This window comes from Dermacentor albipictus, chromosome 6 (assembly GCF_038994185.2).
Source record: "Dermacentor albipictus isolate Rhodes 1998 colony chromosome 6, USDA_Dalb.pri_finalv2, whole genome shotgun sequence".
Lineage (NCBI taxonomy): Eukaryota > Metazoa > Arthropoda > Arachnida > Ixodida > Ixodidae > Dermacentor > Dermacentor albipictus.
Genome location: NC_091826.1, coordinates 77,934,169 through 77,950,111, shown reverse-complemented (window position 1 = coordinate 77,950,111; position 15,943 = coordinate 77,934,169). Strand labels below are relative to the sequence as shown.

The 15,943-nt window shown below is 46.5% G+C and overlaps 1 protein-coding gene across 11 annotated transcripts in view; it reads left to right on the top strand.

The window, feature by feature from the left end:
• HUWE1 (HECT, UBA and WWE domain containing E3 ubiquitin protein ligase 1) overlaps positions 1–9,198 on the top strand; it is a 182,475-nt gene extending 173,277 nt beyond the window's left edge. For all 11 annotated transcript variants that reach the window (XM_070540895.1, XM_070540904.1, XM_070540900.1 and 8 more), the window contains 5 exons: positions 667–878; positions 2,499–2,822; positions 4,650–5,222; positions 5,742–6,298; positions 8,364–9,198. In XM_070540895.1, the coding sequence (XP_070396996.1) occupies positions 667–878; positions 2,499–2,822; positions 4,650–5,222; positions 5,742–6,298; positions 8,364–8,466 (1,769 nt within the window). In that variant the 3' untranslated portion in view covers positions 8,467–9,198. The remainder of the gene's footprint in view (positions 1–666; positions 879–2,498; positions 2,823–4,649; positions 5,223–5,741; positions 6,299–8,363) is intronic.
• Positions 9,199–15,943: the final 6,745 nt, after the last annotated feature.

Here is a 15,943-nt window from a genome sequence, read left to right as displayed (position 1 = left end):
TGTTTGATGCATTTACTGTCCCCTAAGCTCAGCTAAGACAGATGCTGCTGCTAAATGTGTTGCTATTGGGGTCACAATTGAGGTGCTGACCGGTCAAGTTAGAATTATCCTGGGAACGCCAATATTCGTTTGGGCCCATAGAAATGCATAGGCGTTGCTCAAGGCCTGCGGTCAGGATGGAATTGAATAAAAAATTGAATTAACGGTTGTCTATATAGATCAAAGGTTGGGGATCATAACAGTATATCCACGAGGCTGTGCAAAAAGTGGTGTGGCAAACCCAAGTGGTGTGCCCTTGGGTTTGATAAACGAAAACTTTTTTGGTAAGAAGAGCTGAAAGCTGAAATCCCAGACCAGAATAATGTAAAGATTCTATGCCAAGGCGATTCCTTTTCACACTTCCTCGGCGGTCAAAGATTCATGAATGGTGGATAATAGCGGCATATAAATGAGCGGGAGAAACCGCTATATCATTAGCTGGCTCTGGTGTGTTTTTTTAGCTGTTCTACTTTGTTCTGTTAGCAGTGATAGCATCTCAACTTTTACCATGTCTACCTCTTCGAGTCTTTTGTAAGCACCGAGTGTCCTGTTCTGTAGTTTGTCATGAACAGTGGCATTTTAAAGCCCCTCTGACCTGTCTCGTTCTTTTTGTTCTTGTCTTCACAGCATCTGGTAGTGCTGCTGCTGTAGTTGCAGCCAATGGGCAGAATGCTTCTGCACAGCAGCCGTTGGCAGCGTCCACACCAACACGGCAAAATTCTGTACCAGCACCAGAAGCTGGCGCCACAGACGAGCCGTTGCCACTAAGTGAGGAGCTGAGGCTGGATTCGCTTTGGAGCACCCTCAGTGACTGCCTCCTTGAATTAGCTGAAACACAGGTAAGTTGCCAGCCATAGCCCGAGTGCAGCTCTTGGAGTAGTCATCGTTGTGAACATCAAAGTGTCATAAGTATGTACTGGCGAGCTTGAAGAGGCGGCAACCACCGTGGTAGCTTGGTGGCTTATAGCATTGGTGCTGCTAGGCGCGAGATTGTGGGTTCGATCCCGTCCATGCCGGCCACATTTCGGTGAGGGCCGAATGCACAAATGCTCGGTTACATAGATTTAGCTGATAGGTTAAATAACCCCAGGTGGTCAAAATTAATCCGGAGTCCCCCACTATGGCATGCCTCATAATCGTATTGCTTTTTTTTTGGCTTGTAAAAGCCCAGAATTTAATCAATATTATGTATCATCCCCCCCCCTCTCTCTCTCCACTGAAATGCTGCAGTCCTGCCCACATAGTGATAGATACGTTGTGTGCGTGCATGCATGTCCTGTTACTTTATCTTGATCCTCCAACTAAGACGGGCTGCAATGCAACCAAACAATAAAGTGGCTGCAAGGAATGATAACAGAAGCTACAGACTACATTCTGAATGGAGTCTATATAGCAAAGTCAAGGAAGGTTGGTGTGCCAGCCACCATGAGCCGAAGAGAACTGAAAGACTGTGGATACAGTAGACTTCTGTTAATTCAACTCCGGCTAATTCGATCCCTTTCTAAAGTACCGGCCAGCACCCATGCATTTCTGTGAGCCCAAAGTATTGCTATTTAAATCCTAAAATTCGAACTTGACCAGTCAGCCTGAGCTTTATGGTAACACCAATAGCAACACCTTTACTGGCAGCGCCTCTCTTGGCAGAGTTTAGGGGACGGTGAATGTGCTGAACACACATCATCTCCTGTCAAAAACGTGTATTTTCGCCCGTCCTAGGAAGACTTTCGAGCAATAATGGTAGCTCACAACGTCTGATTACAGTATTTACCCGATTCAAACATGCACTTTCTTCATTTAGGGAAATCGGGCTAGAAACCGTTTTCGCCACGTTAACACAGCTGTGTTGCAGCGAAGTTGACTTTAAAAACTGTGCGGCAAAGCTGACTTTAAAAAACCAGCCATCACTGTGCAACACAAACACTTGCCATTATTTTTCTTGCTAAAAAATCAGGAGTGCACTAGATTTCTACTTTGCTTAGAAGCTTTAATGTTATTTGTACGTTAGTTTTTACTTTGTGCACACAGAAAGCATATTATATTCTGGGGCATGTTAGAATCGAGCAAATACTGCCAAAGGAATCTGGTGTGTGTTCTGGCGTTTTGCTGCATCTTGTTTAGCTTGACATGCCTGATAATCCAATAAGGTTCATCGCTCACATCAGGGTCAAACTAACGGAATTCTACAGTATATAAATTTCCACCATTTGCCATCTTTTCATGGTGCATCCAGAAGGAACAGAATTCTATAATTCCCACATTGGATGGCAATGTAGGCTTTTCCTGTTTCTTAATTCCCACCTGTCAATAATACTGGCCTCCTAAAGCACTTGGGCCATACCTGGGCTCGTCTCGTTCCCTACCTGTGGCAGTCAATTCGTACGCCATGTGTGTGTCAGTGGTGGGATCTTTATGCGGAGCTACGTGAATAATAAGTCTTATTTTTTTATTGTGTTACGCAGGACCAGCATGCCGTGCTGGTCCTCCAGCCAGCTGTGGAGGCTTTCTTCCTGGTGCACGCCAGCGCCCCTTCGGCAGCTGCAGCCACTGGCAGCAGTGCCACTGCAGGTGGCTCGCGAGATGCAGCTCCCCGCCGGCGCGAGTACCGTTCGGAGAGCCGTGAGACACAGCTGGCGCACATCCACCAGGAGATGGCTCCCCTGTCGCCCCTGGCACAACAGCAGGACGGCCAGCCACCTGCCACGCCTGGTGCCGAGCGCCCCGCCGACGCCAACCTCCACCCAGATGTCCAGAAGTTCCTGGGTTTCGCGGAGACTCACAGGACGGTAAGCCTGCCCACAGCTAGAGTGCCCTATTTGCAAAAATGTATGGCAACCATGAGTCGGCAGAATAAATTTACCCATTTACATGCACCCACACCCATCGGCACTCACTCGCGCTGCCTACTAATGCTAACCAAAACCCAATCACGTTCATGGTAGCTTCCATTCACACTACATCGGTGCTCGCTCACCCTCACACTTGCATTAACTTGAACGGAGCCTTACTGGCACTTACTCAGATGCATACGTCCACTCACACTTGCCGACAGTCGCCTCATGTTGATATTCACGTCCACTCAAGCACACCGTCACCGACTTCCCATTGTACTTGCATTCACTGGCACTCCTGTTCACACTGCCGCCTGTGAAATGAATATGGATCGGATGTGAGTCGGTGTAGTCATGAGTGCATATGCCGATCCGTGGCCTTCTCTTTCTTGTGCCATATCCAGCTCGTACGTGAGGACATGGCGGCCCGTGATCAGCGCACAGTGATGCAAATGTAGAATCTTGAGGAAATAACCATGGCTGCCATTGAATTTTGGTGTGGTATAGAGTAAAATCTTGGTAGACAGAAGTACATATGCTTAAACAGACTGCCTTATGCACTGTTGGTGTTGCATTGAGACAAAGGGGGGAAAAAAAATTGAGAAATGGAACCATGCTTTTCCCTACTCCTGCTGAACAGAACCAAAAATGTTGGCGAAAATGAAACTGAGCTGTCAACTTCAGTTGCACTGTGATCAGCATTCATGTTCACGCCTTTCCTTTTGTGAGTTTTTTCTGCATTTTTGTACGTTATTGCAAAGAAGGCTTTCACTCTTTTTTTCATACCATGGTTAGTATGGCTATGCCATGGTCACAGCTTGTTGTGGTTTCTTGGTGTTTGCAATTTCGGTGAGGTGCAAGCTTGTTTGATTTCAATGGTGGTGCAGAAACTCTTGTATAGTGGGCTTGCGGTGGACAGGAAAATCAATGTTATTGATGACTGCGAGAGTGGTTGCTTCGCTGAAACGGCAATTTTTGCTTTATTAAACTGAATCTCGTTCCGTTCTGTAATTTCGTTCTGTACTGCTATCTCTAGTCACTGGCTGCGAAAATAAGTAGAAAATTTGCAAGAAGCTTTCTATTCAGATAGGCTAGAACTTATATGTTATTGACAATAAAGTATCTGCCCCCTTTCAACAGAACAGAAGCTGGATCGCCTAGTAAACCTAACTCCTGATAAATGGAACTTGTTTATCTGGTCTCTTGAGATTGTTTTACGAGAGTCCACAGTTAATTTATTAGACTTTGCAAGTGAAGTGCATGGCATACAATGTGAATGCTTTTTATGTTTTAGAGCTCATTATTTGACAAACTTCATCTCTCAGCTATGGCATTGCTTTGATGCAGAGTTCATATTTCATCCCTTCGAAGTGGTTTTTAACTACGCAGAAGATACATAAATGCAAGTGTCAAATTGAAATCTCATCATAACCCTTACTTACTAAACTTGCTTTCTTACTAAAATGTTTTATAAACGAAGCTTGGCTTGACAACACACAATATTCAGCTGTGACCATGCCAAAATTGCATCGAGTCCAGTTCACGCACCCTGGTTGAGAGTACAGTCAGACCGTTACGTTGAGGTTGTCGCATCCAACACGAAAATATAATTTGATGTTTATTGTAAGCACACATTCGTTATATGCTGATATTGCTGAGAAACATCCTAGATGTGGATCATGATACCCAATAATTCATTTTATCAAGGTTCAGATGTAATGTGGTTTCAGCCTCATAGGTGTGCACCATGCTGAGTGTTGGTCCGTGTCACACCTCTCGCAGGTGCTGAACCAGATCCTGCGCCAGTCCAGCACTCCCCTAGCCGATGGCCCGTTTGCCGTGCTTGTCGACCACACGCGCGTGCTTGACTTTGACGTCAAGCGGCGGTACTTCCGGCATGAGCTCGAGCGGCTCGACGAAGGGTCTCGCCGAGAAGACCTGGCGGTTCATGTGAGGCGCGAGCACGTCTTCGAGGACTCGTTTCGAGAGCTGCACCGGAGGCCCCCGGAGGAGTGGAAGAACCGCTTCTACATTGTCTTCGAGGGCGAGGAAGGCCAGGACGCAGGCGGCCTGCTCCGCGAGTGGTACACCATCATCTCCCGAGAGATCTTCAACCCCATGTACGCCTTGTTCACAACGTCGCCGGGCGACCGGGTGACGTACATGATCAACCCGGCGTCGCACTGCAACTCGAACCACCTGAGCTACTTCAAGTTCGTGGGGCGTGTGATTGCCAAGGCAGTGTATGACAACAAGCTACTCGAGTGCTACTTCACGCGCTCCTTCTACAAGCACATTCTGGGCAAGCCAGTAAAGTACACGGACATGGAGAGCGAGGACTACTCCTTCTACCAGGTGCACTCTCGTTTTAGGTTGTACATATGAGTTGCTCAGGTTTCATCACATTTCAATGCCAGTATGGAGTGCAGTGCTCAGAAAACACCTCATCTGCATTTCTTCTCAGTAAATGTGCTTTGTTTTTCATCACGATTTCCTGCTTTATGAACATTGTTGGTTGGAAGCCAAAGTCTCCACATTAACTGGGCATGACTGTACCAATATGAAGAGCACGATTCCAAAATAAATATTTTGGCCGTAGGGCTTGAAACCAAGGAAATATGTACAATAACAAGGAAAATGTTTGGAATAGCAACGTCTTACGGGTTGTCCATGTGACGGACAGTCAGTAGGCTTTCGCATTGTTCACCTATCATTTGGGCTTGATCTTGAAATGTGACACTCGTGGGGATTTTTGTTGGTGTTATTTATGATTGAAGAGCTACGAGGAAGTGTTTTGCATGCTTCCAAGATAGTTTGTACCTGCAACAGTTTCCACTGCGCCATTGTGCTCATTTCTTGTTGCCATCTGCACAGGGCCTGGTGTTCCTCCTGGAGCACGGTGTTCGGGCGCTGGGATACGAGCTGACCTTCAGCGTAGAGGTTCAGGAGTTTGGCGTGACTGAGGTGCGTGACCTCAAGCCTGGCGGCCGGCACCTGCCCGTGACGGAGGAGACAACCCAGGAGTATGTGCGCCTCGTATGCCAGGAGAAGATGACGGGCGCCATCAGGCGGCAGCTCAATGCCTTCCTCGAGGGCTTCTACGAGATCATCCCCAAGCGGCTCATAGGCATCTTCAACGAGCAGGAGCTCGAGCTGCTCATCTCTGGCCTGCCCAGCATCGACGTGGATGACCTGCGGGCCCACACAGAGTACCACAAGTACCAGGCCACTTCTCTGCAGATTCAGTGGTTCTGGCGTGCCCTGCGCTCCATGGACCAGGCAGACCGGGCCAAGTTCCTCCAGTTTGTGACGGGCACGTCCAAGGTGCCGCTGCAGGGCTTCGCAGCCTTGGAGGGAATGAATGGCGTCCAGCGATTCCAGATCCATCGGGATGACCGGTCCACTGACCGGCTGCCGTCGGCCCATACTTGGTGAGCCAACCAGAATTAGTCTTGAATTAGTAAAGGCAAGGTGCAGAAGACCAGGACTCAAGAAGAACACAAACAAACAGGACCGGCACCTATCCTGTCGTTTGTGTTCTTCTTGAGTCCTGGTCTTCTGCACCTTGCCTTTACTAATTCAAGCATGAACCAACCAGCCCAAGCAATAGTTTTACTTCAGAATTAGTCAGAAGCGAGAGAGCTAACGTGCAGTAGTTGTGGGATGACAAAGAAGCGAGGCATTTAAAGGACGCGTGAAAGAGCGGCATGCTCAGCTACAATGAAGCTCCGCTGGTATGGATTTGACTCAATACACCTTTTTGTAGCGCAGAACAAATGTGCTTTGTGAAGTGCAGCAGAATTTAGGGTTCGACACTGCAATCTTTTTGTACTCCATGAAACCCCTTAACTACTGATGCCAAGTTAAATGACAAAGGTTTCACTACCTTGTTAATTTTGACACAAATAGATACTGCACAAGGTATTTTGCTATTTTATTTTTAACATGTGCCTTGAATATAATTGCTGTAGGCATTCCTGGTCTCATGTTTTTTTAGGTGTATGGCAACGTAAATGCAGGTAAAAAGAAATCCATTCTTTTAATAAATAAATTATTCCTGGCAGTTGAAAAAGCCATGGTGATGTAATGCACCTATTTACCTATTTCGCTAGCCCTTGTTTAATTAAAATTGATGCCAGCCTTCTTGCGCCTTTCAGCTGAAGTTTGGGAGAGTATGTTTGTGTTGTTGGCGCACAGTCCAGAAGATGGTGTTTGCACTTTCAACCTGTTCTAGTGTGCAAAGGGCAGCCTGAGCACTACAATAACTGTTTCACGCTAATCACACGAAAGGGGCCCCTAAACAACCTGCCGGAAATTTTTTATAAAGTGGCAGTTGTGTAAGAGTTTACAGCAAACATGGATCTGCAAGAATTTTTGAAAATGATGACCTATAAGCAGTCGCAGGCATTTTATGATCAAGGCTGCAGCTGCCGCTCATTTCTCCCTCTCGTTCGCCTCTCTCCCTCGAACGGCCTCTTCTCCTCGCTATGTACTCCCCTAAACTCCTCTCAGTGGTGCATTGCACTACGTCATTACCAATGTCATGTTTGTATGTTTTTCTTGTGCATTTTTCTTTTCAAACCGCCATCCACATCCGGCTAACACGACACCACATTTTTTGGCTACCTACTCTCGCTGCCGTGCCGGTCGGTCGGTGCTCCATGCTCCTGTGAAGCAGTGCTGCAACAGACCCTGCGTTGTCAGTGATATGCGATCACTCCCCATTTTGTTTACAATACGTTGTTAGACACCCAACAACCCTTCGCACAAATAAAAAAAGGAATGTGCAAGCAAATGGACAAAGGAGGCCGTACTACACGCCCGCCTGCTGCTTTGCCAGACCCGCAACATGATGCCATACTGCAGTGTTTCGCAGAAGCGTGCCTGTTGCCGTTTGCTGGGTGTACTTCATGGTTTGTTGGGTGTACATCATCGGCTCCTGCCAGAAAAACAAAAGCTGAAAAATTACGTGGGTGTCAAAAAAAATTTGCATTAAGTGTTTTTTCATTCACTTTTCACTTTTGTGAACCTGTAATTGAATCACAAGTGATGTGGCACTGCAAATTACAAACCAAAACACGCGTGTGCGTGCACAAGCAATCAACACAACTAGGTAGAGCAGGCGTGCAACTGCATCGACTGCATGAAGCTGTGCTAGCAGACGAACCAGAATTCAGAGGTTCTCATAGGTCAACTGATTCAACTACAGTCGCCGACAATGCGCACAGATACACCAGAAAGGCCAGGTAGACAACATGGGATTGTTTTATGAATTTGTGGCATACCCGTGCCACACAGTTCTGCGGCGTTTGCCAAAGATGATCGTCACAGCAGCCTGTACATGATGCACTTGTTTACTTGATGCAAAAGTAATGTCAGGTTGTTTGTGGGGGCCCTTTATAAGGTTACATGTTCACTAGCACATGAATAGCTTTTGTGGCAACGTGAAGGGGTGATGTCCTCTGTTCACCGCGTTCCTTTGTTCTCTCTCCACAGCTTCAACCAGCTGGACCTGCCAGCTTACGAGACTTACGACAAGCTGCGCACCATGCTGCTCAAGGCCATCCAGGAGTGCACCGAAGGTTTTGGCTTTGCTTGAGGGAGCGGACGACATTGTGACAGGAGGCCCGTTTCTCCACCGCTGCTGTTCCTGCTTCCACCAGCACCCCCTCCTCCTTTATTTGTGATGTGTACAGACAGGAATGCAACAGAGCCACAAACTACCTACCAACCTCTCCGATTTCATCTCAAAAACAAAACGAAAAAAATGAGAATGACGACTACCGCCATGCCTGTACCCTGCCACCCTCGCTACCGCCGGAGTACCAACTACCATGTACTACCAGCCTTGTCCAGCTTGTCACATTTTTTTTTACTTTTTTTTATGTTTAGGATTTAACTCTCTTCATCCCTCGTTTCTGTCTCTCTTGTACAGTATTAGGGTTCCCTCTATTGCTCCATAGAGCAGCAAGCATATGGACTTTGCCAGTAGCTTTTTCTTTTTTTTTTTTTTTCAGCCCCTTCTGTCCGCCCGACCTGTCCCAACCTTTGACAGTGTCTTCATTTTGTCCACTGACGGCAAAAGTTGGCTGCATGTCTATAGGAGATTGTATGTAATGGCTGGGGTTTTTTATATACATACTTATAAATACTACGAGCATTCTATGGCCAGAAATGTGCGTGTGTTTATTTCAGACTTGTATGTTTGTTTTCTTTCTTCCCCTCCGCGGTGCTGTGGGCGGAGGCGAAGCTCTTGTGTTTTTTAATGTGGTGTCGTTGAGGGGACGGTGTGCTGCTCGGAGAAGAAAAATACACTGGCTCTTTCTATTTACTTGAATATGTCTGTGTCGTTTATTTCTCATTTCTCACATTTTTTGGCTAGCTCAGGGGCATGTCTGCTGCTGCTGCTTGTCTGAATTGTGAATGCAAAGGCTAGGTAGTTCACGCCTGCACGTTACCATTGGATAGCTTTGAAGCCATGCTCGACACGCCAGGCCTACTAGTACCAGGATTATTTTGTACCGAGCATATTATTGTCAAACGTCTTCATATGCATGGTGCAAGCATATGTGCAAACTGTAGCTGGAGACAAAGCTTACTTTTGAAGGCTGTTAAAATGGTAACGTAAGAGCAACACTAATACCCTAGTCACATGGGACGCATTTAGATATGGATGAATCTCTCGATTGCGATTGGCTCCCATCCATGGGTTGCACAAGGTACTCAATGGCAATGGAAAACTTTTATCCTAATCGGGCTCGATTTCGATTGAAAGTACTCCATATGACTGGGAAGAGATATTGAGTTGAGCTAAAGTGATTTACCATGTACAGTGAAAGCTCTTTAAACCGTAGTTGGCCGGAGCTGGGAAAAAGTATGGACTAAGCGATAGTACTGCTTAACCGAAATAACATGAGATCGCCAACTTGCCTGTGAAAAAAAAAAATCTCGGAGAGAGTGAGACGAAAGGGAAAAAAACGTGCAGTGTATTTATTCACTTCACGCGACTACTGTTATTCTCATTTGACGCCGCTGCGGCCTAACCGCGACGACCACGGCCTCAAACTTACTGAAGCTGCGAGCCAGCTTTTCAGCCAGCCCCCTCTTCTCGGCAAACACTCGCACAGCAGATTCCTGTTTGGCGTTGCATATTCTCCGTACACGGGTGCGGTAGGGCTGCAGATGTTGCGGGACGTCTTTTTTCATTGCGGGGTGCTGTTCTCGTCGCGACGATTGCATTCATGAGGCTGACATAACGTGCAGCTTCTGGCACTGTCAGGCCTGAATCGCCTGTGCTGTCGCTTTGTGTCCTCATCACTTTCGCTAGGCGACACTTTGGCAACAGCAGAGGCAACAATGGCAAAAAGTCTAACCTTGTAGCCGACATCTCTTCGCGGTCGCAGCAACAGTACCGAGGAACCGATACGTACGCAATAAGCTGGTACAGTTTATGCGGATGCAAAACACATTATGTTCAATGGCCGCTGAGTGGGAAATTTGACTTTACTACTTTTAAAACAAAACTACTGTTTAAGCAGGTATGATTTAATGAGGTTTTACTGTAAATACTCGTGTAGTGAATGCACTTTTTCCCCTAATATACTGAAGCAAAGGTGCGTTTATTATGTGGGGCTATCATTATGGGAACTTTTCTGAAACAGCAAAAATTGAAAAGCAAGTTGGTAATGATTTGAAGAATGCAGTAGATAATTTAGCTTTGTAGCAAAAATACGTATGCTATTCACAAACTGTAATGGCGTTCTTATTGCACTTCGCATTGGAACCCCCAGACCTGTCGTTCAGGTCGCTGGCCACTTCATCCACAGCATGGTTCCAGAACAGCTAGTCCTCGCAGCCGCTTCCAGCTGTCTGCTGTTGTCACATGCATCACGTTGAAGAGCTGCTTTTCGGCGCTTGCGCGGAGAAGCAAGCTGTGTGCGTCTCTTTCCTCGACCCTCCTGCTCATGTCAGTTTATCGGTGTCTGATAAGCGTTTCCGTTCTGTGAGCAGAACTGTCCAGCAGCAGGCATATAACTAAACTTAAGGTTTTTCGAACACAGCGAAACCAAAGACCCAAAGGCAGGTAGGGGGAAAGGCGAGCAACAGACACTGGGAATTCAACACTACACCCGACTATGCCCACTAAGCCGACCAAAGGCCGGCCACCCCTTCTTTATTTGGACTCTCCTGTGCACTGCGCCTGGCCTGGCTGCACATCATGCACGTGTGCGCTCCTATTACGTCAAAGTCCATGAAGTGCGTAAGGTTACTGTTGCAGAGAGCCAGTTGCGTTTTGTTTTTTCTCTCGAGTCTGCGAAGTGCCTTTGCACTGCACCGGCACTGGCGGCTAGCATGCGTTAAGCATTAAGTGCGCTTGCTTTAAACGCATGTGTGAAAGTAGAAAATTCTAGTCTCTCCAAAAACTGCAGCTAGGTCATTCAATCGTGGGACTGCTCATCACTAAAGTTGGGTGTGCAATTACTATGCGAGGGATAACAAAAATCCAAATTTTCAAGAGCAAAGTTGGGGGTGCAGTTATTATGTGTGGGAAAACAACCAAATTTTCAAAAGCAGACTTGGGGATGCGTTCAGTATGCAAGTGCATTCATTACGCAAGCATGTGCAGTATTAGTGTTCTAATGCCTCCAATTCATCACGTTTACCAAAAACGGGCCCTTAAGAGATCATGCCATAAACATAGTACAGCATTGGTGCCACCACTGTTAAAACACAGTACTAGCTGAAATAAATTGTACAGCAGCCACTGATAATAGCAATGTTTGTTGTGCTGCATTTAATTCTAAAAATAATGCAGTGCAAGCAAAATTGCTGCTGCTACCTCTTTAAAAAGCTCCGTTAGGGTTTTTGTGGGTGTGTGATGCCAGCTCTGTGTGGACCTCTCAGCTAAAAGCCTGGCAGAGCATGACTTGTGCGTGGCAGGCACATCCTATGTAAGCATGCCTGTCCATTGTAGAAGGTTGTTAATGCAAAAAGATGGTATGGCCCCTTCTGTTGCAATTTTTTTCTGCCGCACAAAACTGGACTTCTGAAAAGCAACAGTTTACATCCAGCATTTTTCACGAAACACCCTTCGACAACACCATTTACGAACGCTACAAAAGTGTCTTATATTAAGGGCGCACTAAAACAAAAGTTACGTGAGCTGTGTTAAAAGCGAGAAGAAAGGGGGGTTAACTGAGGGGGCCCCCGATTTTTATCAGTCATATCATATAAGAAGCCAACAAACACTAAGGTCAACATAGGAGAAATTACTTGGGCTTATTAAATGAAATAAACAATAAATTAATGGAAATGGAAGGGATGAAAAAACAACTGCTGCAGGTGGGGAACGATTCCACAACCTTCACATTACACGTGCGATGCTCTACCAATCGAGCTACCGCGGCGCCGTTTCCCCATCCACTTTCTTGGGTATTTGTTACCTAGTAGAACCCTGGGAGTGTTAGCCAGCGCCACCACTTGCAAACCTTGGCGGCGGAGGGGTTAACATTAAGAATACTGGGATGTGAGCATTGTTTCATATTGTGATAATGGCTATGTTCATAATTCGAGAAGTATTGGGATAAATTCGAAATTCCGTTCAGTTCTGGCGTATCCGATTCGTATTTGGTTAGGTCTCGGAAATCTATGCACATGCCCCTAATAATACATACCTTTGCAATATTCTCCACGCAGTTTCTACTGAACTTGAGGTTGTGCCACCATGTCCATGCAATGCTTGCCGTGCTTCACCTATCATGTTCAGCTTTGGGATTGGGATGGGCCATATGGTATTAGTGTGGTGGTATTGTTCTCTTCCACAAGGTCTTATCAGTGACATTTATGTTTTTGCTTCTGCCAGTGTCCATCAGTCATGATGAGAAATCTAGCTAGTGGCAAATGTGTATAAAAATGCACTGCAAACGGGAAGTAGTAAAAAAATCAAAGAAAGGAGGCAGTCTTGTGAGCAGAAGTGTAGTCTTCCTTGCTGTGTGTATTGTAAGAATGTGTGGCCGATATGTTTGTAACAGCATTACCTAGTGACTGAACAGATTTATTTGCCATGTTCAAAAAAAGAAAAATGCTTCGTATGAAATTCTGAACAACTTTGCACCGAACAGCAGAACTGTATTGAGGAGTTTCCCCATGCTTCAGAAGACTTAGAGGTCTGGTTTTTTTTCTCCCCAAGACTTCAAAAGTTTCACTGTTTCAGTGCAGTTTATAATTTTTTTTCTATACCCAAGCCTTTTCGATTGCTTCACTATATCCAAGTTTAGTACTTGTATACCGTATAGGCTCGTGTAAGGGCTCTACTTTTTTTTCGCAATTTTTATGAAGTGCGGCCCTTTTAAAGAACCAAACCTTTCGGTCAAAATGGTGACTTGTGCACACCCCACCTCTTGCCATCTAGTAGTGGCAGGTGGAAGTACACGGTACGCGAAAATTTGCTGATGCATGTACTACATGGCGCTGGGGCACCGAACACGATTGCGTCTCCGTTGTAAATGTTGTCCTCCAAATTTTGGGCTGGAGAGCGCGGCCCTTACAAGGGTATACGGTAGTCTCCAATATATTCAGCACCATGTTCCTACATGCTGTGCCAGTGCTACCAACACCACACGGCATCAGACTGCGCATTCTGATGGTCATGTGGTTACTTCAGTATTGCCTGGCTGGGTGTTGGTAGTGGTTCATCAGACATTGCCGGCATCTGACCACATTCTCAACATCCTGGTTATATGGTTGCTGTGAGACTGCAGCGCTGTTCTCTGCCTGACATTCGGTATAGAATACATTGTCACATGTTACCACTGCCACATGAAAACCGTTGTGGAACTCCACGACTTCGCTGTAAAGGTGTTGCAGGGCCTGACTAAACGCCATGATAACTCGCCAGAATAAGTGGCCTTGACAAGAAGACGGCTTCCACATCATAGGTTATCTTTTTCGCAATTCCATGCTTAACTAGATACTTGTGGCAACACAATAACTGTATTAAAGCTGTGAGAAATTGCAGTGTTCATGAAAAAGACACTGATCACTCAAAATTGTTAGCACAACTATGTACACATTTTTGCTCTAGAAAGCCTCCAATCTGTGGCCACATCATCTAAGCAGTCCCAGTGAAGCAACCGCACTGTGCTTGTGGGATGAGTAATATCGCGGCATGCCTGCTACCCACAGAAAGTGTACATCGGCCTTTCGAAGTTGCTGGTATGGTATGGTATGGAGAACTTTATTTGGTCCTGAAGGTCAACCATAGGTTGACGCGGGCCGCTCCCACGTTGGGACTGTCAGGCCGAGCCCTTCAGCCACATCGCGGGCCTTCTGGACTGCCCGTAATTGGTCAGAGAGTGATTCGCTGTGTAGCATTGCTGGAGGATTTGGATTGTGAACACAGAAAAGCATGTAATGACCTATACGAGGCTAAATTTATTTGGACTGGGAGGCCAAGTACTTTTTATGCCAAGATATGATCTGAATTCTGCCAAAACGGCAGCAGTTTCTCGCGTGAACACTGCCGCGCTCACAATGTCATTGCTACAATACCGTATTTATTCGAATCTAACGCGCACTTTTTTCGATAAAAGGGGTCCAAAAATTGCGTGCGCGTTAGAGAGAGAGAGAGAAAAACTTTATTGATTCTATCAAGGGGTTTAGCGGTGAGCCGTCTTGCGCTTGCTGCCTGGCTCTTAAGCACGGGTGTGCCCCTATTCCAGGGCTCCACTGAGCCTGGCCACTTCGCACGCGTGCTGCACGAAACGACTACGACCCTAAATCTGCGTTACCATATCGCCATCGGCATTTCAAAATGGCCGCTTCGTACGCGCTTCGAGCCTAGCTGCCGTAGCTTCCTGCATGTGCTCCAGAACGTGAGCAGTGCTCACGGCAATGCTCCCTTTGGCTTAGTACGTGCACCGTCCGTCTTCTCGTTTTCTGCGTTTGCTCTATCAGCATGGGAGTGCCGACTGCAACGACGTGCCGAGTTCGTCACGATACCGCAATTAAAAGGAACGCGATCACGTGTGCGGAGACGGACGGAAATTGGACCGCATCACGGGCTTTCGGAGTTCTCGAAACTTGCGACTGGCTCAAACAGGAGAGGCGTTCTTCACCGGCGGCTGCTACGTATGACGCAGCCCCTATCTTGAAAGCGATCTGCGACGGAGACCAGAGTCTACGCATCTAGGCGCACCGCGCTGTGTTCTCGTCGCTTCGTTCGCGTTGAAGCGACAGTTCGCTCGGAGGTCAATTTCCTCGCTCCAGCGTTTTGGTAGTTTCCGTGGTCATTGACTGAGACGTGTTCACGTTTGCTTGTGCGCGCGTGACACCATGCTTGTTAAATTAGCTAGTAAGCGAATGTTTAAAAGTTTATACGGCCGATAAAAACTACTATCCTTACTTTTCGTATAGCTGTCCATTAATTTCCTATCGTAATCGATGCTTCAACTTTCGGGCGATGCTGCGACTTTTTTATTTATCGCAACTTCAGTGCATGGGAGTAAATCCGTTTTGTTTTTGTTTTTTCAAATGAGAAAGTTGTATTTCTGTAAGGTGCGCGGTGCTGTAAACGACTTTTCTTTAGGTCACGGCAAATGAGTGCGTGTTAGAATCTAGTAAATACGGTACTGCCTGCCATGCCCTTCAGAAAATACAAGCACAGATGCTGTCGCACTGCATAGTATTAAAGGGACACTAAAGAGAAAAACGATTGCTTAAGTTCTGTACCTGTCAATCGTTCTTCAATAATACCAGAAACGCCACTCTTACTCCGTAAGCCAGAAAACTCGCAATAACAAGACGGGTGTCGACGCCTCCTTGAAGTTCCCGCGTGAACTCTCTCTGACGTCACGTATTTTGACAGCGTCTTTAGGGCCTAATTTATTGTTTAGTGCTAAAGACAGAGTGCGTTGTGTTCTAAAGGAGCAAAAGATTGAGTGTGGCGAGTTTCGGGAACTTTTGCTGAACCAACGCGGTCTTAATGCGAGAAAATACTTTGAAATCCGTGACGTCACAGAGAGGTACCGCCGTTGGGTGTTCAGCGCGAAATTCAAAAACCAACTTTCGCCTTCATT